General features: G+C 52.0%; 1 protein-coding gene across 2 annotated transcripts in view; it reads left to right on the top strand.

The window, feature by feature from the left end:
- Positions 1–16,747: 16,747 nt before the first annotated feature.
- Positions 16,748–25,233, top strand: part of LMTK2 (lemur tyrosine kinase 2) — a 59,941-nt gene continuing 51,455 nt past the window's right edge. The window contains exon 1 of one of the 2 annotated variants that reach the window (XM_053926033.2): positions 16,748–17,021. In XM_053926033.2, coding sequence (XP_053782008.1) covers positions 16,943–17,021 — 79 coding nt within the window. In that variant the 5' untranslated portion in view covers positions 16,748–16,942. Of the gene's footprint in view, positions 17,028–25,233 lie in introns of both variants that reach the window. The other variant, XM_053926032.2, reaches the window with a different exon arrangement.

Here is a 25,233-nt window from a genome sequence, read left to right as displayed (position 1 = left end):
AGGCTCCCACTGGGTGTGGGCTGGGATGCCCCTCACGAGGGTTTGCTCTTCCTCGGGTCATTTATCACAGGTGACAGCCTCAGCTGACTTCCTTGCCGGGTCTGTGCTCACTTGCAGAGGGGTCACTTGGAAGACACGATGCAAAGCCTGGGGGTCCCCAGACCACTCCTAGTCCTGTGGTCCACCGCAGAGTTCAGAGTTCCCCAAAACTGCCCTCAGTCATCAGGCCTGCACAGTCAAGGGGTTCCCAAGACCACCTTCAGGTTCAGTAACTAGCCAGGGACTCACAGAACTCACCGGGAGCCATCATGCCCGCGGCTGTGTTTTGTGATAGCAAAGGACACAGACTCGAGTCAGCCGAGGGCAGAGACCCACGGGGGCAGAACTCAGGAGGGTTCCGTGTGCAGAGCTTCCAGTTGTCCCCTCCCAGGGGGCCGTGGACAGCACTAACCTCTCCTGGCGGTGACAGGTGGCCGTGCAGGTGGAGTGTTGCCAACCAGGGCCTTGGTGCCCAGCGTCTGTATTGGGGCTCCAGCATAGACTGGGTTGACACCCCATGTAGCTGACCTCAATTTCGAGCTGGCACTGTGTGGCTCGAAGTCCCCACCATAAATCACACTGTCCAGTGTGGCCCAAGGTCCCAGCTAAATAAAGACACTCTTATCAGGCAGGACCTTGGAAGGACATACAGATCGCCTCCTGGGGGCTGAGGGCAAAAGCCAGACCTCTCTTTGGGTGCAGTCGGTCCCAGCAGCTGTCTTTGGAGGCTCTGGAATCACTCGAAGCCAAGAAAGAACAGGGAAGGCAGGTCCAAAAGGCCCGAACTGAGTCCCCTCAGGAACATCCGGGGGTGGGTGGCGGCTGCGTTCAGGGCCCTCTCACTGTCATCTTTCCTTGAGCTTGGCCCTCGGTGACTCTCTGGGCATCTTGATTAGCAGACCTGCCCGGACTCTGTGCTGGCCTCACCCCCTTCCCCCCACCCCGTTAATCATGGGTTTGGTCTCCAAGGGGTGGAGGTTCATTTCTGCTGTAATTAGGTGAGAAGTGTGTTGCATGTGTCAGTAATTGCTCTGCTGACAAGGAAAGGCAGGGCTGAGTGGCCAGCCCTGGGGAACTCCAGCCGCTGGCCCTGCCTGCTTTCCCTAGGAGTGAGGCCCCAGCTCCACTCAGCTCAGGGCTCAGTGCTTGGACGGAGGCCGATGGCGCTCGGACCACAGTCTCCGGTGGTCAAACACAGGCCCCGGAAGCTCTTGCAATTGTGATGTTTGCTATTTCTGAACGCCCACTGTGCGAACAGGGTTGCAGTTATTCCTCCCAGCAATCCACACAGACAGGTCCCAGCAGTCCCTGCCCTCAGAGGGGAGAACTGAGGCTCAGAGCCGAGAAAGAGACACACCCAAAGTCACTCGGCTGGAGCTGGTGGGTCTGGGTTTGCACTGAAGGCGTCTGGGTAGTGAGATCCCCTGAAACCCAGGTCTTCATCCTCAGCGTGTCTCTCACACTTCAAGGCAGAAAACTGTGCACCCAGTGGAGGGCTCCAAAGGCCGCCGAACAACCTTCCTGAAATACGTGCGCCGTCGGCATGCGACACTCTGCAGCCCCAAACCGCGCTTTAAGTATTAGTAGGAAATGCGGGTATAGCAAGGCCAGCAGAATGGGAGCTGATTACTATCAAAAAATAGCTTGTTACCCACAGTCCCCCAGAGAAGGGAGCATGCCATGCCACACAGTGTCCCCTGGGGAAGCGTCACGGTCGGTCAGGAGGCAGAGGAGGGGAAACTATGGGCAAAGGCCTTTATTATGGGTTTTTCCGGAAGGAACAGACGAAGCAGGGGGAGCAGGCTTAGGACTGGCTAGTTTGGATTAGTTCAGAGGGCTCTGGGGTGCAGGGTGTGTCCCCACTTGTGTGGTATTTGGTCCTGGGTGATGAGGACAGGTGGACAGTGGCCCAGGTGCACACAGGGCCGGTTGGTTTGCATTTGAAAGGTGCATGCCATTCCTTTACCACCTTAGGATTTGGCTAACCCCAGGAGGGGCCAGTCCCTCCGGAGTCAGCAAGGCCGCGAGATGTCACAGCTTCAGAATACAGAAAATAACAGACATGCTGACACACGGGGCAAGAGCTTCCTGTCACCCGCTGGTCACAAGTAAGGATCACGGGATCTGGAAGACGAGAGCCGAGCAGGACTTCGCCAGGCCGGGAAGGGGTTTGCGAGCACAGGAACCACGTGGGCAAAGGTGAGGAGGCAGGGAGCTTCATGTATATAGGCCAGAAAGGTCTGGAAGGCCAGATGGCTCAGGGACACTGGGCCACTCCTGTTTGTTTGGATGCCAACCCCTTGGTACCTTTCAGGTTCCACATCACTGGGGGTACTGTACCCCTCAATGCCTGTCATACCTGTGCCTTTGCAACATCTCTGCTGCTCCGCCCAAGTTCAGGTCAGCCCTCACCTGGAGGGACGCAACAGCCGCCCGGCCAAGTTCCCCATTTCCCTCCCTCCTGCTATGTTCGTAGCGTGTGAGTCTGACCGAGTTATTTCTGTTCAGAACCTTTGGCGGGACTGGATATTGGAAGATACGAAGGAATTGTTGTTGAGTATTTTTGGTGGTGGTGGTGGTGTGGATTTTTAAAAAGTAAAATGTTTTTCTTTATCTTTTGGAGATGCACAGTGAAACCTCTGCGGAGGACATGGTAGGATGTCTGGAATTTGCTTCATGGTAACGAGAGGAGTAAGGAGCCGGTGGAGGCGAGACCAGGCTGACCTTGAGTTGGAGGCAAAACTGGTGCCAAATGTAGGGGCAGCTGCCTACTCTTCTGCCGCTTCCTCTGGGCACTAACGCACATCCTGGAGCACACCCTCCGCCAGCCTCTGGCACTTACCACTAGTCTTCCACTTTAAAGGGAGTGCTGTTCTGTCCCCCACACACTCCCCCGAGTTACACTCATCTCTCTTGCCCCACACCCAGGCTGGCTGGGCGCCTCCATAGCTCTGTGTGTTTATCTCCATTGTAGCCGAAATCATATTGTATTTCTAACACCCGTTTTCTTATCTCTCTGTCTTTCTCATTCATTCAGCCAATCAATATTTATTGAGCCTTTATGGCGAGCCATGGGGGACACAGTAGGGACTGGGTCTGTCTGACCCACATTCTGTGGTTCCACCTTGGCTGTCTTTGCCCATCCTCCTGTCCCTTTCATCTCTGCCTGTACCTCCTCAGCCCGTCACTTCCCACCTGCGAGGCCAGGGCTCGCTCTCCTAACTGGTCTGCCCTCTTTCCTCTGGCCACGTGTCTTATCAAGAAACTGATTTCACTTCCTTCATAGAGACCCCCCAGAAGGGGGATCGCTGGGCCGTAAGGTAGTTGCATTTTTAATTTTTCGAGGACGCTCCATACTCTTTTCCACAGCGGCCGCACCAGTCTGTATTCCCACCAGCAGTGCACAGGTGTTCCCTTTTCTCCACGTCCTCAACAACACTTATCTTTGTCTGTTTGATGATAGACATCTTAACAAGTGCAAGGTGATATCTCACCGTGGTTTTGATTTGCATTTCCCTGGTGATTAGTGACGCTGAGCGCCTTTTCATGTACTGGTTGGCCGTCGGTACTCGTATGTCTTCTTCGGAAAATGTCTGTGCAGTTCCTCTGCCCTCTTTTTAATTGGATTTCTTTGCTGTTGAGTTGTATGAATTTTTTATATATTTTGAATATTAATCTCTTATCAGATGTGTGACTTGCAAATACTTTCTCCCATTCCCTAGGTTGCCTTTTCATAATTGGCGATGGTTTCCTTTGCCATGCAGACGCTTTTGAGTTTGATGTAGTTCAATGTGCCTTTGATAAAGGCCCCCAGTAGTTGTCTACCTTCCCCTCCAGCTCTCAGGGGCTCCCCTGGGCCCTGGGCACCTGTGTCACAGGCCTTCTCATTCCTGGGGTGTGCCGGCACCCCTCCCCCCACCGGGGGCCTTTGTGAGGCTGCCCGGCCAGCTCGCTCATGCTCTCTCTTTGTTGTGCGTGTCACAGCAGCAGTGTCACGAGGTGGTGGTATTTTTTTTAGTGGCACCTGCATCAGAGCCAGAAAGTTGAAAACAAGCTAAATTAAGCAAAAAGCTCGTATCTTGTGTTGTAAACTGAACACGAGGCGTAGGCAGCCCTGTGTTGGAGCCGCTTGCTGGGCTCAGTGAAGGGGCCCTGGTGAGAGTATTTACACTCTGGGAATCGGCAGGTGCTGCCAGCCTGGCCTCTGCAGCACCAGCGCAGCCGCAGACGCTACGTGAACGAATGGTCATGGCTGCTGCAATACCAGCTCTCTTTTGGATCCTGAAATTTTAAGTTTTCTCTGATTTTCTTGTGTCAGGAAATATTATTCTTCTTTTGATTCCCCCCCCAGCCATTAAAAATGTCAAAAGCACTATGGAAAACAGTATGGATGTTCCTCAAAAAATTAAAAAATAGAACTACCATATGATCCAACAATTCCACTTCTGGGTTTCGAACTGAAAGAAAGGAAACCAGGACGTCGGAGAGATGCCCACACCCCCGTGTTTGCCGCGGCATCACGCACAACAGCCGAGGCCGGGAAACTGCCTGTGTCCCTCAGGGGGCGAGTAAGGACAGAAGACCTGGTGCACACGTACAGTGCCACGTTATTCAGCCACGACTGCGAGGGGAGCCCCGCCGCCCGTGACGTGGAGGGACTTTGGGGCATTACGCTAAGTAAGAAAGTCATACGGAGAAAGACAACTACTACCTGGTATCACTTGTATGTGGAATCTGAAAAAGCTGAACTCAGAAAAACAGAGGGGTGGGGGTGGAGGGATGGGGGAATTTAAGGGCGCAAACCCTTAAGTAAGTAAGTCTTGGAGATAAGTAAGTCTTGGAGAGCTAATGCGTGGCACAGGGACTACAGTCAATAGTGTTGTGTTATGAGCTTCCAAGCTGCTAAGAGGCTAGATCTTAAATGTTGTCGCCACAACAAAGCAATGGTAACTGTGTCACAGGAGGAAGATGTTAGCTGGCGCCCGCCCGGTGGTAATTATATTGCAGTACGTGAATGTATCAAATTAAACTTACACAATGTTACATTGTCCATTATATCTCAATTAAAAATTGCAAAACGGGCCTGGCTGGTGTGGCTCAGTGGATTGAGAGCTGCTGGCTTGAGAATCAAAAAATCACAGGTTGGATTCCCAGTCTAGGGCACATGCCTGGGTTGCAGGCCAGATCCCCAGTAGGGGGCGCTTGAGAGGCAACCACACAAGGAGGTTTCCCTCTCTGTCTCCCTCCCTTCCCCTCTCTCTATAAATAAAATCTTTTTTTAAATTGCAAAATGGACCCAGGACCAGATGTGGCCCATGGCTGTGATCATTGACCCCTGTCCTAGGCTGGTCTTGGAGGTTTTATTGCTGTAGGGAAGGATGGGGCAGGAAGGTACAAGGAACTCATTGTCTCCAAACTGACTGCTTGTAGCACCTACAGCAAGTCAACAGTGTTGAAATCCAAGCCTAGTCAGGAAGGAGGGCGGTTTCCTAACTTCCTTTAGCTTCGATTAATTTGTGCAGGACTGGCTGGCTTTATCTCTTTACCTGCGGGCTGGACCAGAAGGGGAATGTGCCCTTCTAGCACGCCGAGGACAGTGAGAGGAGAGAGGGGCTGAGGCAGGAGGGAGCAGGTGACGAGACCCTTGTGTCCTGGCCTAGCTTTTCCAGATCCAAGCCCCCGAAGGGGACAGCTAAGGGCTGGGGACCCCGGCGAATGAGGGAGACCTACACTAGAGAACGAGCGGCTGCCCTTTGTGCCTGTGGGGTGCGGAGAGGGAGCCAAGCTGGCCCCAGTGGCCACAGCCGCACAAATGAGCCAACAGCAGGCGGTTTGTCGGCACCAGCCCGAGCAGGCCCGCTGATGCCGCCACTCGGCCACGGAGGGAGCATCTGCACTGTGAATGCCGGCCAATGCTGCACATCGGGTCTTGTGATGTTCTGGGGAGCCCGTGGCTAAACACGTACCGGCACACCACTGGATGACTCTCCGCTGTCATGTCGAGTGACAGAAGCTGCCTGCAGCTGTGTATCTGTGGTTCCACTGACGTGAAGTTCCAGAACGGGCACAGCCCATCTCTGGTGCCAGAGTCGTGGGGACAGGGGTGGCCTGGGCGCAGGAGATTGCCTGGGAAGGGGCCTGGCCTCGTGCTGGGAATGCTGGGTGTCTGCTGTCCGGTGAATTTTAAGTGTGAGACTCAGGTCCCTGGGATGGGAGATTGCCTGCCCAGACTTTAAAATGAGAAAGCTTCTGTCGTGTGGGAGGCTGTCTTACTGGGGGCTGGGGGCGGGGCACTGACATTTATGACATGTACACTGATAACTGGTGGTCTCATGGGGCCGCCCGTCCGGGGTCTTAGTTGTGACCACAGAAACTAACTGGTTCTAGCTGGTTTGAGCAGAAAAGGAATGTGTTAAAGGGTACCGGCTAACTCACAGAATCTGCAGGAATGTGTAGCACTGGCTTGGCGTCCGCACACTCAGGGACAGGCCCGAGCACACCACCGGACAGGGGACACCACTGTTAGACGCTCCCTCTGGTTCCCTCTTGCTAGCCACTAGATGCCGTTTTCGCCCTCTTCCCTCAAAGTGGAGGCTCCCGTTCGTCACCAGCTCCCGGTTAGACGTTGGTGCGTCTGATTGGTGGAAGAGAAGCAGGACCCCAGCTTCCAGGGAAGCTAGGGAAATAATTGTCAGCCTCCCATGGCCGGTGCTGGTCAGCCAGAAAGAATGACAAATGGCCACTGCAGCCACCTCTGGCATTTCCCTCAGCCGTTGCCAAAGCAGCATCTCCGATGGCTGTGTGCCGGACTGAGGACATCTCTGAGGACAGTGGCTTAGCTCCAGGACTTAGCCAGCTGCACCTTTCAATGTGTTGTCTCGCCTGGCACTTCGGACATAACGAGTCTGTGGTGCCTCTTAAAATTCCCCGCCCGTCCTGTGGACAAGCTCATGCATATGCAGCCAGTCTCAGGGGGCAAGTGGTTCCTGACTCAGCAGAGCATCCCCCCCACCCCTGCTCCGGGGGTGCAGCTTCCTGCTTCTTTGCTCCAAGAGGAGAAGGCACCAGGCTTCACGACCAGGATGGAGGAACTGTTGTGTTGGCGGCAGCGAAAACGGCCCCCAGGTGTTGGACGGTGGGGTCAGACTGGACCTTGGTTCAGCAACCTTGATACTTGAGGTCCAGCTAAGACAGAATTCAGAGTCAGGACTCAAACTCTAAGAGAAAGTTTATTTAGAAATTCACAGAAGTAGAAGAAGTGAGCTGGAGAGGAGATGGGCTCTGGAAACCAGTAACGGAGGCACAAGAAGGGCCCTTGGAGCTCAGGAGAGACGAAGGTAAAGGTAACATGCCTGGGGGGAGGGGAGGCTTAGAGGGGGGAGGGGAAAGGTGCAGGTGTGCTTTGGGGAGGGAAAGCAGGCTGGGTCCTTCGTCCTAAGGGCTTTTAGGGGTGGAGATTTTAGGGGAGGTCTCAGGGAGGATCTCAATAGAATATTCATCAGCTGTCCAGGTGTGTCCTTTCAGGGTCCCAGTCCCCCCTGATTGATCAGTCCTCCGCAGGACAGGTTCACCAGTCAGCACAGCTGGTCCTGAGGTCAGCCCTGGCCTCGCTTGTCTGGGCCCAGTGCTGAAACGCCATCGAGGCCTGGGTGTGTTTCATGCGGGTCTGAACCTCGCTGTCCTGAGGGCTTAGTGCTTAAGGGTAAGCTCTGCCCCCTTGTTTGTTCCTCTCCGAGGGTACCCAACCCACAGGACTAGCAACACGCCCGGGGGGAGAGGTCAGGGGGAGGTCCGAACCGCATGGCCAGCGATATGAAAGGTCAGGGAGTCTGGACCACATGACCAGCCACATGCTAGGGGAGGAAGGGTTACCCTGGGGGCGAGGTCCTTGTTGTCCCAGTTTTGCCCCTTGCTAGGCTGCTGGGGCTTTCTGCCCCGGTGACCTTCTGTGCCTGGCCCACCCTCCTTGCTCTGCGCACGTCTGTCTAAACGCCGACAGCAGGCCTGTTTCCTGCAGACTCGGATTCCCTGCAGACTCCTCGCCCCCAGAAGAGAGAGCCTTGAGCTCCACGCTTCTGAAGACCCTTCCAGCGCAAACCGCTGCTCTGGGGTTTGATGCTGCTGCGTTTTCTGGTCTTCCTGGGGTCCCTCCAGGATGCGGGTGTTGACACCAAGGATTGTCAGGAGCCAGAAGACTTTGCAATTGGCCTCATTTCCATTTCTATTAAAATGTCTGCTTGCTCAGCAATTCCACTTCTGGATATATACTCAAGAGAATCGAACGCAGGGACAGGCGCAGATACCTGCACACCCACATTCCCAGCAGCATTATTCACAACAGCCGAAGGGTGGAAACAGTCCTCGTGTCTGTGGACAGATGAATGGATAAACGAGATGTGGCCTCTCCTTCCGAGGGAGTGTTATTCAGCTTTCAGGAGGAAGGACATTCTGACGTGCGCTACAGCCTGGACCTACCTTGAGAACATTACGCTAAGTGAAAGAAGCCAGTCACAGAAGGACGGTTATTATGTTTCCACTTGTGTGCGGCACCTCCAGCAGTCCAATTCATAGAGACAGAAGCAGAATGGTGGTTGCCAGGGGCTGGGGAAGCAGGCGGGGAGTGAGGATGTACTGGGGCCAGCGTCTCCGTGTGGGAAGATGGGGGAGTTCTGGAGGTGGTCCGTGGTGAGGGGTGCAGAGCTGTGCGAATGTGCTGAATGCCACTGAACTGCACACTTAACGATGCTGGAAGTGGTACCTTGTATGTTGTGGGCGTTCTACCACAATAACTTGAAAACGTCTGCTTGCTCAGAGCCTCCTGGCTTCAAAGGCTTTCGGTTGCACTAACGCCAAGTAGCATGTCAGAACATCCCATCCGCTCGCTTAGTTCATTGACCGTTGTGATCGATGCAGAGGGAAACATGGCCAGCCCTTTCCCTCCATCATATAAAAGAGCCAGCATGCGCTGGTGGCTGGTGTCCTGGGGACCTATGGCCCCTGCGCCGTCAACCCCGAGTCTAGGAAGGTGCCGACCGCTTAGACACTCCAAAATCGCGTAGCGTGTCTTGTCCTCAAGCAAGCCAACTGATGGCTCCAGCTTCCTTCTGACCGAGCTCCCTCCCCCAGATTTTAATAAACACATGACAAATGGAATTGTGTCTCCACACACCTACACCTTGCTCAAAAGCAGTGCCCCAGAACAAGACCCAGAAGCTATCGGCAACAATCTTTCAAGTAAAACTTAAAGAGAATACATGGACTATAGCCAACCATCCCCACCAAAAATAAAACACTCCACTCTCCTAAGCTGATTCAATTATCTCTCTAAAAAAAGGGCTTTTTTTAACACCTCCCAGCAGGCAGCAGATTCAGCTGGTGAGGATCACAGTGCATAAGCAAGCAGCCGGAGCCCAAGGTGTAAGCTAAAACACGGGCTGGCTCGGCCAGGAGCGGCGGCGCTCTCGCGCCGTGGACGTAAATGTTTAGAAATGGATCTTACCCTTTTAGTACCATCTGGAACGTTTTCCACCATGCAAAGCATATTACAAAAAATTCTTCCTGATTCTCTCACTGTGAAGCTAGGCCGTTGACAAAGTCTCTGTCCTTGACATGATATTGTTCCGTGTTGAGTGAAATCCACCCGCTTAAACACAAAAATAAGCACACGGTGAAGGAAAACCCTCCCTTTTTGCTTATAAACTAATTCAGGCTTATTGCAGAAAAGTGAGAAGATACAAAAAAAAAAAAAAAAAGGAAAGAAAAAGCAGAGGAAGCCACAGCTACAGCCTACCATTCGGAGATAGCCACGTTGGTAAACTAGTTTTCAGTGATTTCTTTCCACTCCTCACGAACACGCATGGCCGTGACTGTGGGACCACGTGGCCTCCTTTACTTAGCACAGTGACGTGGCTTTTTCCCTTGTAACGTGGTCACTCCTGGTCTGGTCATTTGCATGACCCCCTTCCCCACCTTGGAGGCAAAATATAAGGCCTATGGCCTCTGCCCTCCGGCCAGCATCTCTCTCCTGCCAAGGCTTCCCTCTCTCATTCGGCTTTACCGTGATGTGATTTTCCACTATTTGTTTACCACTCCGTTGGAGTTTCTGTGTTCGGGCTGTGCGGGGCCATTAGGCCCTTTGGGGGATCTGCAGCTAGCCCCGCTGGGCCCCAGTTCTCTGGCCAGGACTCTCAGCCTCTGCAGGCAGCTGCCACTCACCACCAGCGGCTCATGAGGCCCTTCCTTCACAGGGTTTGTTTGAAGTGTAAAGGACGTTGCAATCGGGTTTCCCTGTGAGAATCCAATCGTTAGCACCCCTGGTTCCCATGCCTTCGCCACCTCAAGAAGCCATAGATAGTTGTTCTCAAAGGTAGAACCGGCCCCATGTGAATGCGGCACCGACAGAGGAGGGCGAGGCTGTTCCCAGGCCAGGGATGCCCAGAGACGTCCCTCACACCATGCCCGGCTCCTCCCAGGGGCGGCAAAGTCCCCAGTCTCCACCGAAGAGCTAGTTGAGGTCTTTTGTCCTCTCAAGACCTAGGACAGGCCTGTGTCAATCCTTGATGACCTGTTCACAGGAGGCAGCCTCAGCCCTTCACGAGGAGAGGTGAGCAGGTGGGACAGAGCCGATCTCCCCCACGAGGAAACAGATATGAGAAGGGGAAGTTGGGCCATGGGTCCAAATGAGGTGAGTTGGAAGGTCAGCCTACTTGTGACCTTCCCGCTGCCAAATACCACCCGCCCGAGTCACCCTTGGGGAAAACAAAGCTGTATCTGCAGAGCAGGCTCAGTGTCAACCCCAGAGGGTAGCAGCGTCGCTGCCCGCACGGCACCCAGACCCGGCACACGTCCCAGCGTCCCGGGCACGGTCTGGAACTGTGTGTGTGGTCGATGCCAGAAAACCTGAGAGACGGACGTGCACTTTCGCCCTCCCAGTTTGGCGCTGCAACCCAGCTGTGCGAGAAACCGTGGAAAAGCCCATTTCTAATAAACTCTGGTGATTTAAAAAACAGCCAGACCTCCCTCTGTTATGAAATAATAAATGTATTGAGCGTTTGAGAAACAAACACACGTCCTGGCTGAGCCTGTCGACAGATGGCGGGACCGCCCTGAACAGCTTCAGGCACGAGCAGGCGGGGCAAAGGGCGGTGCAGGAAGGCACCTGGGCCTCCCCGACTTGGGCCCGGCAGTTGGGTGGGGAGGGGGGGTGAGGGGCACTGCTGGGAAGGTGCAGCTTCCTGCTGGGCTCTGAGCCACAGATGAAATCAGGTACTGACCAGTGACGTCCCTGGTCAGTCAGGGTGACTGTGACCCCAGGTTCTGAGCAGTTGGATCTAGAGGAGTGACTTCCTTACTCACCCTCTTTGGGGGTCACACGAAGCACTTGTTTCTCTGGTGTTTGGGGATACACCAAAAGAGAAGAAAAATTCCTCTTTCTGGCTGTCCCCTTTGGGACACCATGGGCACTGTGGATGGGACAGGGTGGCACTGCAGAAGGAGATGGAGAGGCCCAGGCAGGCCTTGCTAGAGAGTCCTCCCTAGCAGTCTCTCCATTTTGAAGTTTCCAGGCCTCGAGTCCTGAAGTCCCCTTCTGGCCCAGTGCCAAGGAAGGGCCTGAGGACAGCACCACAGGCGCTGACTGGTGGGAGTGAGCCCACAGGCCCCTGCCTGCCCGCCCAGCCGCCCTGGGCCCACGTGCCAGCCCCACCCTGGTGAAACTCCCACCTGCACAGGCAGGCCGCCTGGCCCCTGCTGCCTGGCCTGCCCCAGCTGGCCTGCAGGGACTGGCACAGGAGGTTACCCTGTTAGCCAGCCTTGGTTTTACGAGCTTGGGGCAAGGGTCTCGTGACTGGTAGGGACGCTGAGCCAAGCAGCACTTTCCAAAACAGTCTTGGCTCTCCCTGTCCCAGAACGCTGCTCCCCGAGAGCAGGGACCTCATCTTCTTGTTTGCTCCCGAGCCTGGATTGCGGCCCAGCCCACCGCAGCTACCTGCTCTGTCTGTTGAAATCACTGTCAAATGATTGGCAAGGAGCAGATGCGAACAGAACATGTACCCTGCCCTGGACGCACGCTGCACACTGTGGAGGCGGGGGGCACTGGCCCGATGCACAGGCATCAGCCCACCTGGGCCCTGGCATGCCAGGACCCCATGGCCTCTCACCAGCGGCTACCTGAGGTCCTGCTGGCACCAGTACCTTCTAGTGGTGCGGATGTGGCCAGGAGCTCCACGGTCAGGGCTCCCCTCCTGGGACTTCTGTTCTGACGGAGGGGGACAGGCAGAGAGGAAAGTGCCCAGCGGGGAGAAGACCCCTAGTAGAGGTCATACAGGGATGGGTAGCCAGCGAGGCCCCTCTGAGGACATTTGGACCTAAGGGAGCCAACAAGCAGAGATTGGGGGGAGGGGCATTCCAGGCCAAGGGACCAGCCAGCAAGGGGTCCTGAGGAGGGAGCTGTGTGGGGCGTCTGAGGAGCGGCCAGGAGCCTAACTCCAGTGAAAGGCACATACACAGAGGGAAGGAAGTGACAATGTGTAGGAAGGTGTCACTGTGGAGTGTTCAGGTTTGCCCTGCAGCCGGAAATGGAAATAAAGCTCCCCCTATCCCACACCCAGGGGAGAAATGGGGGAATCAGGGCCTGACCCAGCCATCCTCCCCGTCACCCCAACCCCTGCGATCCTCACCAGGCTGTCCCCCCGCCCTGTTAGACTTACTATTCTGTCAGGCAGTGACAGCCTCCACTTGGAAACAGCAGTGATCGAATGTTAAATCCCACGCTCCCTCTCTCATCCCTTTGTGAAACTGCCTCCTGTTTGTCCTTGGGGTCCTTGCTTACGCGTTATCCCCTGAAATAAGACTTCCTGGGTCCCCAGGCTGGATCAGCTGTGTCTCACACACACACTTTACAACCTCGCACCATCACAACAGCACATTCACAATTAGTTGTGTCATAGGCAGTGCAATTTCTGTGCCTGACAACGCCAGTGCCAGGAGGGCAAGGACAACATCTGTCCTGTCCGCCACGGCGTCTCCAGTGCCCAGCACAGTGGTTGACACATAGCTGAAGCTCCATGGACACCTGAGGGTTGGGTTGGGGGGTGGCCCCTGTGGAGCTGGCTGCACCCATTGAGAGCAGCCAAGGGTCTTTGCAGAAGCTTGAAGTGGCTGAGCCGGTTGTGAGTATCCTCCGATCCTCGAGAGGCTGAGCAGGGCAGTGAAGTGGCTGGAGACCATGGACCACCACAGAAGAGCTGGGCACTGGGCCGAGGACATACGTAGCCACTGAGGGGGTTGGGCAGTGGGCAGGTCACCAGGTCCCACCTTGGGAACCGTGTGCGGGGATGACGCATTGGCGGGCACCAGTGCAGACTTGAAAGGCTGCCTGTGCGCCGGCCCCAGAGGGCTTGTCTGACCCCTAGTCTTCAGAGTGGCCGTCATCTTCCCACTCTCAAGAGTCACGTCACGGGCTTTCTCAAGAGGGAAGGGATTCAGCTGCGGGGCGGGCCAAAGGGAGGGGGCGATGCAAGCTTCCATTCCGGGAGGAGAGTCTGTCTTTCACAATGGAAAAATGTACTTTATTGAGCAACTACTGCCTTCAGGGTACTATTTGTTTCCCCACCGCCTCTCTTCTCCAATCCCCACCTCTGTCCCCAGTAGAAGGCAACTCCTATTAGGGCCTCCTACCTGAGGGATGCACGTGCGACATTTGGGCCCACACCTGGAATTCACCAAAGGCCTTTGGGTTTTCACCAAGGCATGCTTTGATATCACTCAGTGACAAGGACTCTGGAGCCAGCTGGCCTGAGTTTGGATCCCACCTGTGCCATGTGACCTTGACCAAAGTACTTGACCTTTGTTTCTCAGTTTCCTCACCTGTAAAATGGGGACAGTAGCTTAAACCAGTCACAAAAAACCACGAATCGTATAATTCCATTTATGGGAAATGTCCAGGTTAGAGAAGTCCATAGAGGCAAAAAACGGTTAGTGGTTGACAGGGACTCAGGGGATGGGGGAGTGACTACTAATAGGTATAGAGTTTCCTTTAGGAATGAAGAAAATGGTTTATGATTAGGGAATGTTTAAAGAGTTATCACTTATAAAGTGGTTAGAGCAGGGCCTGACACGTAGAAAGTGATTTTTAAGTCAAATGAAACTCATCTCCAAGTGAAGGCATATGCACTGATAAGCTTGGAAAAAAATGTTCGTAATACAATTTAAGGTACAATCCCACTGCTGAATCTCACGGTCTGTGGTGGACTTTCTATGAATCCTGTAATTATGTTGTGGATAGCGTCATTACGTTACATTATATGTTATGTAGTACATTAAAAGGGCTAATTTATTAGACTTAAACTGGAGTATTTATTTGAGTCTTGCTTCAGTTATTTCTTATTTCTGTTCTTTCATCCATTCACTCATTCATTCATATTTCTGCCACATTAGGTGTCCCCCCCAAATGGGAAGTGGCTCAGGGCTCTGAAAGGCAAACGCACCTGGTGAGCTGTCCTTGACTCAGACGGTTTCAGACAGAAGGTCTAGAAGACAACAAAAAGGGGAGGGCTTCATACAAAGGCATTTAGGAGGAGAGCTGGGATGAGGTACATGACTTTTGTCTGATTGGCAGAGAAGTAGGAAAGTCTGGCTTTCCATCTGCGTGGTCTCCTTACTCGCCTGAGGGTGAAGCGAAGCAACGCAACCACGAAAAGGATTCAAGCCAGCGAGGGGCCAGCCACATCGAGGCGCTGTGGAGGGTACCCCATGGCCAGGGCTGCAGTGTGCAGAGCAGACGGCTCTCTGGGAGGAGAAGAGCCCTCCCTGATCAGCGCTGTTTGCCAGTTTCCATGGTGTAAATAAATACTCACACCACGGCTTATTTCGAGCTACAGACGTGACAGCATTGGGAAGAGGTGTGCAGTTGTCCAGTATAACACAGTGCTTCCTGCCCCAGATGCAAATAACCTGAAAGCACAGAGAACAGTCAAACGCAGCACAATACCCGATTTCATCACGCATGTGTGCCAAAGGCCGTTTTCTGATTCCCAGGTGAAGCTAGACAAAGCACACAGGTTTTCGTTGGCTTTATAAGTTCTGGAAGTCTTAAGGCGAAGCACTGGGCAAAGATGTGAGTGACGAGGTGGGTGGTGGGGTAAAGGTTGCCGATTAGACACCGTCTGAGGAATGTGCACCTTAACCCCTGTTCTGTGAAGTGGGAAAACAAGTTAAAAAACAAAAGAAAACAAAACAGTTGTTGGACTTGCTCAAGTAATAACGAAACCTGCTTTGGGACTGTGGTCTGACGTGTTCTTGTCAGGGTGTCCTTTAATTATGGTGAGCAGCCAACACACACTGTGGCCCCTCCTGGTGCACGGTCCTGGCTTCCTCGGACTCCACGTCCGGACTTCCTGACAGGTGTTGAAGCTCGCCAGGGCGACTGTGTCTCTTTCCCAGACCTTTGCCTCCCTTCCCGTTCCCACATAGAGATCAGCAGATAGCCCTGGCTGCTTTCACTCAGCACTTCACATTCCAGCTATCCCTTTTCTTAGGGGTTTATTGGCTTGCCTTAATCACTCCCCATATATTCCCCGGGCATATATTCTGTGTGTCCAGCGCTGGGTCAGCAGCACCGAGAGCTGGTGGCATGGCGTCTAGGATGGACATTCGAGGAGTTTGGAGAATTGGGGAGGCTCTCCTGCTGCCAGTTAGTAGAGCCCCATCTGATACCATTCAAATCAGCTCCTCTCACGCACAGACTGGGCTGCTGTGTATTTTCCAGCCTCCAGGCCTCTCATCAGAACGTTGCTTCTGCCTGCAGAGTGCTTTCTCTGCCCTTTCCCCCTGTTGGTTGGGCCTTGTCTCTGGGTGGGGACAGGGCAGCCCCGGCAGCTGCGCCCCCTTGCCACCCAGGGCCAGGACCAGACACCCCTCTTTTAGAGGGTTACTGGCAGCCAGGCCCTGAGCCAGTCCCCGGGGACCCCAGCTGACATGGGCACAGTTCTTGTCCTCAGGGAGCTGACAGTCACAGGAATAATGAAATGCGGTGTCCAGGGCGGGGCCGGGGCACTAGGGGATGTTAGTCATTTCTCCTGGGCTTGGGGAGTGGCCTTCTTAGGTGACATCATCCTTCAGGTGCGTCCTGACCCACGAGAGGGAGGGTGCCGGGTGGCCAGGACAGGAAGGGCACTCCTGGCAAGGGGAATGGCTTGAGTCAGTGGGTGTGAGGGGAGAGGGATTATATTCATGGTGAATTGAAATAAAACACCCAAAGTTCCTGGTGGCTGATAGGATGTGTAGGTCAGCGTAAGACGAGGAGCCTGAAATGGTAAAAAAGACAGGAAAAACATGTTTTAAAATACTGAGAAAAAATTCAGGGTGGATTCTGGATGTTTTTTATTGTCTTCTTTATACTTCCATGAATTTTTAAATTTACAATAATTGCCGGCATTACCTGCTGCCCACGCACTTCTCCGTCTGCAGGGGGCGCACACGCAGACACCCTCTCCCCGCCAGGTTAATGGGCGGAGCCTCCCAGGCCTGTGGAACTGCCGATTGGCTACATGGGCTGTCCATCACGACTTCCCGCCCCCGCTCTACGTCACCTGACGCAGCCCATCATGGCGGCGGGATCGCGGCTGCCCTGGCCCGCGGTTCCGCAGGGCTGCTGCCGTTGCTGCTGTTGAGAGGAGGCGGCGGCGCGGGCGGCGCGGGCGGGCGGGCGGGAAGGATGGTGTTTCCACGGCCGGAGCGGCGGGTGCGGACCAGGAGCCGGGCTGAGGTTTGGCCGAAGCGACGCGCGCTCAGGAGCAGCCGGCGCGGGTGCCGCTGAGGCGGCGTCGGGAGGCAGGAGCGACTGACAGACGGACTGACGGAAGGCGACCCGGAGAGCCGGCCCCGGGGCGGTGCCGTGGGCGAGATGCCGGGGCCCCCGGCGTTGCTGCTGTTGCTGGTCCTGGCCGCTGGCAGTGCCGGGGCCACGCCGCTTCCGCGAACAGGTGCAGGTGAGCGGGCCCGCGGCGCGGACGGGGCCGCCGGGACCCGGGGAGCGGGCCAGCGGGCGGGCTCCGGCCTCGGCGCCGAGGAACCGGAGGGCCTGCCGGGGCCCGCGAGGCCCGGGGAAGCGAGCGGTCGGGGAGGGTTCTGCCGCAGGGGCGGGCTGCCTCTCCGGGGCCGGAGCGGGGGCGACGCGCTGCGGTCGGGCTGGGAGGGCGGCGAGCGGGGCGGCGGCGACCGACCCCGCCCGGGGCGGGCTGCGGGGCTGGCTCGGGACCTGTTGCCCGTCGGTCCTCAGCCCACACGGCTCCCGGGCAGTTGTGCTTCCCCTTCCAGATGTCACCTGCCTCGCGTGAGTCCCTCCCGTCCGGTAATGGGGACGTTCCTTCGCCCGCGTCTCCCCGCGACGCCAGTGGTTGGCCAGCTCTGCGGAGTTTCCTTCGTTCCCTGCGACTTGTTGGGAAGTTACAGATCGGTGTGAGGCGCGGGGCTGATCGTTCGGGTCGAGCCTCCGCGGACGAGAGGGAAGCGGCTCTATAAACACTCCTGTTCCAGGGAGCCAGTGGTCGGAGCGCAGCAGCCTTTGAATAACTATTGGCAAAATGGCCCAAGGGGCTTGACTTGTCTGTTTTAGCCAAGTCAGTGTGATTTGCCTTCGTTCTTCCCATTTTATCGGTATCGTTTTCATTTGCGGTTTATTTTCCTGGATGAAACACCAACCCCTGAAAGCATTCCAAGTTGGGTCTTTTTTTTTTTTTTAAGGAAAGGAATCGAGGCTAATTTGTTACCATTTACTGCTCATCTTCGAAATGAAGAGACTGCGATTTTACATATTCATAGAATTTTGGGGTTGCAATAGACCTTAAAGAAAATTTAGTCCCACGTCTTTATTTTTCAGTGGAAGACACTGAGGCTGGGCGTGGGGTGGGGTTCAGCTGACCTACCCAAGGTGACAAGAGCTGAACTGTAGGCAGAGTCATAACTAGATCCAGGTCTTAGATCCCCCTCGTTGCGTGACTCAAGTCGTGTAACTGTTTGGGAAGACTCTTGCAGTCCAGGGTTATTTTAGAATGATGTTAATTGGGTGCAGAATGTGGAAGCTAGTGTCTCCAGCAAAGGCATATTTTTCAGACACATCTACAATGAAAGCTGTTTGTAATTCTTTCCAGAGCTACACACCAGGTTATGTCATCGGACGCCCTTTAGTTGGGGACTACTTATCCTTGTGCCGTATACTCTGTTGCTAAGTTTCTGGCACTGCCTGAGATCAAATATTTGTAAGGTGAATTCTGTTTTCTGATCTCGTAGATAAGAAGAGTATTATTAGAAGTGTGTAGGCGGCCCAGGTAAAAGAGTGGGGGAAAGTGTCTGGGAAGTTACAAAGGACTGTATGGAAAATGTTGATGGTGGTATTGAAAGTTACTGATGGTGAAATTGAAAATTAGCCCTAGAGGAGGTTGGTGGATAACAAGTAGAAGGGATTCAAGAAGTTTCCAGATGACTTTGCACTTAATCGAATATGTATGTATTTTGAAAAAGATTCTGTGTGGGAACCTGCAGAAGCGTGCCTTGCTACAAACTCCTTAGCATGCGTTTTGTTCCGCTTTTTCGCTGTTGTAGGCAGCGAGGTGCCGATGGTGATACCCACGTTTTTAGAGGGCTATGAAACAATTGGGAACATCATCAACCCATAAAGAGAAATACCAAATCTTGAAATAAATAAAGCATAAGTAAGTATTTGCAGGTTTTTGCAGACTTTCCCTTCATATTCTGTTGCTTGGAAAGTGTGTAGTTAGACAAGTGGCCTGTGAACGACAAGTAAGTAGAGTTACATTCTGTGGAAAAGACGCACTGCTGCACATAGACCTGGGGGTTTGCATTTCCGTCTAGGAGAGATTGTTAATCCCGGCAGCAGAGGTAGGTTCTAGACCAAGGAAAACAAAGAAAGCTGTGAGCAAATCCTGGTAAGTGAGCTCCCGGGTGAAGAAGGGGGAACCCCTGTGAGCATCCAGGGCAGACAGAAGAGCAGTTACAAGTTCGAGCTGCCAGGGATCCGGGCACCGGCGTGCCACACGAAGGTAGTGCTGGCCATGGTCAAGTTAGGGTAGAGCACCGCGCAGGGTCTTCTGCCTCCGTGACCCTATTCTTGCTACTTCAAGTGCAAACCGGTCAATAGTCCTTTGGAGAAAGGATGGCTTATCCAAAACAGGTTGGAAAAAATATTTGGATTTTTATCCTTTGCCAGCCTATTTGCTTGGGGAAAGAAATGAGGCAGTTTACTAAAATTTATCATTTAAATTGAAATTCATTTATCCAAGGGTTTTTTTGTATGTATCATCCAATATCATTTCGAAGTTTAGAAGTTGAAACAAGTATTTACACATTTAATCATAATAAAACTTTGTAAACATGTGGATTGCCTTTGCCTGTTAGAGGCAAGAAGGCATTTCGTGGTTGAACTTTATTTTGGGCCTCTCTCTCTCTGTGGGAGTCCCTCACACCCTCCCTGGAAGCCTCCTTTCCCAAGAGTCCGTTCCTCAAGGGCCCTTGTTAGGTAGACTGAGCTCTTGCTGACCCTCACCAGGAAGCTTACGCAGAGGAAGCCCACTGTTTTCCCAGTTAAGTCACCGCACTAAGGTTGCAGTTAAGACATTCTTTTCCACAGGTCACAGTGGTCAGATCATTCCTCTCTTAGAAAACATGTATGTGCCTTTTATTAGAGTCTCCGGGTCCACATCATACAGGAAGATCTTGTACGTGTGAAGGCATTCCTCTCGGTCTGCCGTTTATCAGCTGCAGTAGTGGTGAGACAAGGAAACCGTGTCCATTGTTCTGTGGCATATTAGGTCACGGAGTACAGAGGAAGCTTTTAGCAGTGCCAGATAAAGGACCTCACGGAAGTCGGCAAAGCCGGTGGGACTCAGCTACTGATTAAACAACAGCTTGTGAAACCGGGGCTCTTGCTGTAGATTACACACACCGACTTGTGTCTTGGAAGAGATTTCAGAAGTAAAGGTAGTGTTTCCTAAAGTATGAATTTTTGTGTTTATTATAACACCTTCTGAAAAATAAGACGTATTTTCAATAAGCTGGCCACGTAAATTATTTCAGGGTTTACTGCTGTGAAGCATGAGAAGTGAACTAGGTTGGGGATGTTGTAACTCCTTTCAGTTGGTGGTATCTGGGGGCTAACCGAGTAGGCTCATTTGCCCAGTGTTAGGAGGTCTGCCCAACAGTGTTGTAGCTGATTGGCGTTGAAGTTATCGCGTTCCTTCCGTTTTGCAGATATCAATGTGCTGCTTATGCAGCTCTCGAAATTTAGAGTCCTTGGGCCCTCTGTGTCCCCTGTGGGCTGTGTCACTGAGATAACAGCTGTGTGTGCGATAAAAAAGACTTTGCAGTGGAAGTAAGGGACGGCCAGGGTTCTGAAACAGTTAAGTATGTCTTCAAAGAGTCCTTGTAGATGCAACATAGAACGAGTCCAGCTTTCCAGTCCAGTTCAGAGTCAAAGCCGTGAACCAGTCGTAGAAGAGAAGGTGTTGGAGCCAGAACTTGGACTTTGGAGTTCGTCTGGGTGTGAGCCTCCTGTTCCACCTCAGTAGCTTTAAGATTTCTGGACCTGCCCAGGCTTCTTAGACTCAGTTACTAACACAGGCTCCTGATAGTGTTTACCTGAGGGGTGTTGGGCAGGTGAGGCAGAGTCACGGAGGTGTGACGGCCTGCTGTGTGCAGGGCACTCAGCAATGTGGGTTTCCTCATTGCCTCCAACGCGTACTTTTGAGGGGTTATCTTAGAATTGGCTAGTGGGGGGTGGTACAGCCTGCCTCCAAGAAGAAACTCAAAGTGGAATGCCTAGAACTTGCTGGATTTAAAAAATCTTTGTTACCGAGAATAATTTGCTATTTGATGGGTGAAGACCAGACCCTTTAAATCTAACTTCAGTATGATAGACAGGCTGGTATTGATACTTCTTGAAATTCATGATGTTGCGGCATTACGCTAGAAATTTTTAAGATGATCTGGATTAGTCGGCTTTTATGTAATAAACCTCCTTTTAAGCATCAAGATGACTAACAGTTTTGCATGTGAACAATTGCCGGTTTTAACTTAAAGGAACCCAGAGCAATCTAGGTGTAGTTGATCCCAAACAAGATTGTATGCCCACATAAAGCACCCGTGAAGGCAGCCGGCCACCCTGGACCAGCACAGGGTGGTGGCTTGCCTTCGAAAATGTCATTTGGAGAGATGACGATGACTGTCTCCTCCCCCTCTTTTAAAGTCATGTATTTTTGTATTCTCCTAGCTGTGCTTTATTCTTTTTAAGATGTTCGTTACTCAGACGTGAGGAAAGGAGTATGGTAGAAAGGAGAAGCTGGACAGACATTCCTGGTCTCAGTACCGGTGTGTCGGAGCTAAATATTGGACTGAAGTATTTTTAAATTGGAGCGAGTGACTAATTTGGGACCACGCCCTGGCATTGCAGTTATCTGCCACAAAGAACAGCATATCAGAAAAATAACCTCACTATTTCAAAAAAGGCTGGGTGTTTTTTTGTTGTTTTCTTTTTTTGTTTTTTTGTTTTGCTAAGGTTAGCACAGAGCAAAGACTTCAGATTTCATTTGACTTTGCTGAGATTCAGGTGGGGAAAGAGAACTGTTGACGCCGAATGTTTCAGTGCCCGAGAGTTCTGTGCAGCCTCAGTTTCCCTAGAAGGTCCTTTATTCTTGCCCAGTCCTTAGAGACCTGTAACCCCAAGGAACCCCTAGAGTGTTGACTTGTGGGACGGTGTGTTCCATGGGGTGCAGGATGGAAACACTGGAACTTAACTTTTTATTTTCATTTCATCTCTTTAAAATTTTGGCTTATGTGACTTTTTGAGATATAGAACATATTGGTACACTAACACATTTTTATAGTTTTTAAATAAATAAATTTACATGAAATGAAAGGAATGTAAAGAAAATTCGCTGACGGGTGGGCTGTGTGGTCACAGAAAGTTGGGACTCGCTGTACCGGTGTACAGTCTGCATTTAGCAAATACGGTTGTCGAAGTCCTGCCTTGTCGCCCGGATTGCGAGGACTGCGTCTCATACCCGTAGTGTTGCTAGGGTTTGCACGCTGCCTCGTGGTGTGTAGGGGATCAGGAAAAGTTTGTGGGTGGGGATGGTCAGAACGATAGCGGAGAACCCAGCTCACCAGACCTGTGTGTGTGTGTGTGTGTGTGTGTGTGTGTGTGAGAGAGAGAGAGAGAGAGAGAGAGAGAGAGAGAGAGAGAGAAAAGGAGCACACATAGCTTAGAGCCTCTGATTCTTCCGTGGACCTTGCTTTTCATCCAGCCACAGTCCATCACCTGGAATGAGGCCATTTGTACTTGTTTTATTTTAGATTTACAGAAAAGTTGCAAAGGTAGTACAAAGAGTGCCTGTGTATCCTTCACCCAGATTTCCCTACTAACATGTTACAGCAGTGTGGTGCATTTGTCTCGAGTAGGAGCCATCACTAACACATTATTATTAACTGAAGTCCATCCTTTGTGCAGATTTTGTAGTGTTTCCCTAAGTTCTGCGTATGCTCCAGGCCACCATGTTACATTTAGTTGTCCTGTCCCCCTAGGCTCCTCCAATCTGCGCTTTGTTTTGAGAAGTGCTGCTCCGGTGGTTTGTAGCACACCCCTCTGCTGGCGTTGGTTGGCTCTCCTCCTCGTGATTAGGGGCTGTGTGTCCTGGGGTGGAGCTCCATGCAAGCAAAGCGCTTTTCTCATCGCGTCCTGTCCTGCGGTCCTGGGGGCGTGCTTTCGATATGACTGTGTCGGACATTCTGTGTGAGCTTTCACCAACTGAAGAGGGTGCCTACAGCCCTTGGATCATTTCCAACCCCCTAAAATCACTCTCACTTAATTCTGAAGCCTAAGAGGCTTCCCTCACCTGATCGCCTGGCTGAGGTGCTGCTGGCCAGCATCTCCACTGTGACGTTACTTTTTCCTCCCTGCGTCACAGTGTGCGTGGGCTCGGCCCGTGCTTCATGGTGGTGAGTTACACGCTCCACCTCCTTGAGGGAGAACTAGCTGTTTGTATATTACTTGGCATTCCTCGCAGGGGAGATTTAACAGTTCCCTCCATTATTTCTTTACTCGATTACTGTGTCAGTGTGGACACGCGGATATTGGTAATACACTTTGGGTTATAGTCCAGTGCCATGTTTTTTATTTTGCTGCTCAGATGTACCAGCATTGGCCATTGGGAGCTCTTTCAGTTGGCTCCTGTGTCCCCCTTTTTTTCCTTCCAAATACTGCGTACTTTCTGATACTACAAGTAGCTATCGGCTCATCTTTATGTTCCCGGCTCCAGCCCCAGGATCAGCCACTTCTCCAGGCTGTTCCTTTATTGGAGAATGGTATTAGAATCCGAGATCTGGGCACTGGATTCGCTACTGGGACACTCACAGTAGGGTTTAAATCCTCTGCTTCCTATATCTAATCCTAGGTGTTGGGAAAAAGAGAGAGTGAGAGAGAGAGATTTTGGAGGGACAAATGACCTTGTAGAGACAGGTGATTTGGAAGGGTCCTGCCCATGTTTTCCGACACTTGACCACTTAGTATCAATCCACGACCAACACCGCTATAAACACTCTGCATCCCACGTTTGGGACACAGCGATGTCGACAGGAAGTTTTTATTTTAGAACAGTGGACATTTGAAAGGTAGATTTGCTTGACTCTCTCCAAGAGTAGCCTAATCTCTAAAAATATGAGGCAAACCTCTTACACTTAAGAATTGAGTTGTTTTTAGGGGGTCTGTCGGCTTTCGAAATTGTTGAAAGGGACTGTGGGCATCTCCTTAAATTGGCGAAGGTTCGGATCGCATGTCTGCTTGCCTGTCTCTTGAAGACCATGGGTGGTAGACTTGTTTGGATCTGTTTGCAGAGGTTTTCTCTTTTACTGTGGAGAATTTCAAACCACACAGAAGTTGAGGAAATCACGTAAGGAACCATTAAGTCCCCATTGCCCAGCTTCAGTAGTTTCTAATTTACAGTTAGTCTCGTCACCTGCACCCTTCCCGCCGGCCCGGACCCTGTGGCGTTGATGTAGGTCCGAAACGTGGTGTCGGCAGCAGCAGAATTTCAGGAAAAAGTAAGCACTTTTTCATAAAACAGGATCACTTCATCAAGATCACCGAGGGATTTGTAGGAGCGCAGGTTTTTGAGCCCCAAGCAAAGCAACTGAATCATATTTCTGGAGGGTGGCCTGGAAACCTGCATTTACTGTACTTTTCTGGTGATTTCTCTGCCCCCACAACACAAATATTTTATCTTCTACTAGAGACGAAATAATATCAGATATTTAATATAAATCTATTGGCCTGTAGAATTAGTGAGTTTCAAGGAAGGAAGAACTAATTACAATAGAAGAAATTTACATTAGTGTCAACACCTAAAATCTGAAGAGGTCGCTACTCCTGATTGCTGTACAGGAATATTGTTCTGAAGAGTCTTTCTGTGAAGGGTTCCTGTTCTGTAACCACAAAGGAATTTAACACTCCGGGGCAGAACACCCTTACAGCTCAACATACCTTTGATTTTTTTTTTTTAACTTGAGCCCCTTCTCTGGGAGTCAGTATAAATAATAACCTCTTTACGTTTTATAAATATCCTGTATAAGTAAAAACTGTGAACTGGCAGCCTGACTGTCAGATGCAGCACCGTGAGCTGAGAACCTTGGGGGGGGATGCGCCAGGCCCGGCTGCCAGGCTCTGCCCGCTGCAGCCCAGCCCAGCAAGGGCTCTGCACTGGGGCAGGTGTAGCCCAGCGTCACTGCTGGTCCTCCGGGTTGTCGCTGTGCACACGGCTGCGTGTGAGCCCTGCTCTTGGCCGATACAGTGGCTTGCAGGGGTGGTTTTTTCCAGTACAGTATTATGGTAACAACTTGGTTTTTAGAAAGTTTATTTTTTTCAAATTAGTTGATTTTGCAATAGCCTAGGATTTGTAGCCTATTTTATTATTTTTCAACAGGTGCTTTTTTAAAAAGCTAGTAGATACATTTTGATATGTTTGTGGTGATGTACAGAATATTCTTATAATTAGCCAAAGGAGAAAGTAAACTATCTCTGAAAATGCTACATTATAATGATTGTATAATCAATTGGGTTTGATTAAGAACATCATAGGCTCATATACTAGTGCAGATATTTCAGGATTTTTTGGGGGGCGACACATATGC

Source organism: Desmodus rotundus, chromosome 6 (genome assembly GCF_022682495.2).
Source record: "Desmodus rotundus isolate HL8 chromosome 6, HLdesRot8A.1, whole genome shotgun sequence".
NCBI lineage: Eukaryota > Metazoa > Chordata > Mammalia > Chiroptera > Phyllostomidae > Desmodus > Desmodus rotundus.
The sequence above is the reverse complement of the archived record's forward strand: the minus strand, read 5'-3'. Positions and strand labels throughout refer to the sequence as shown.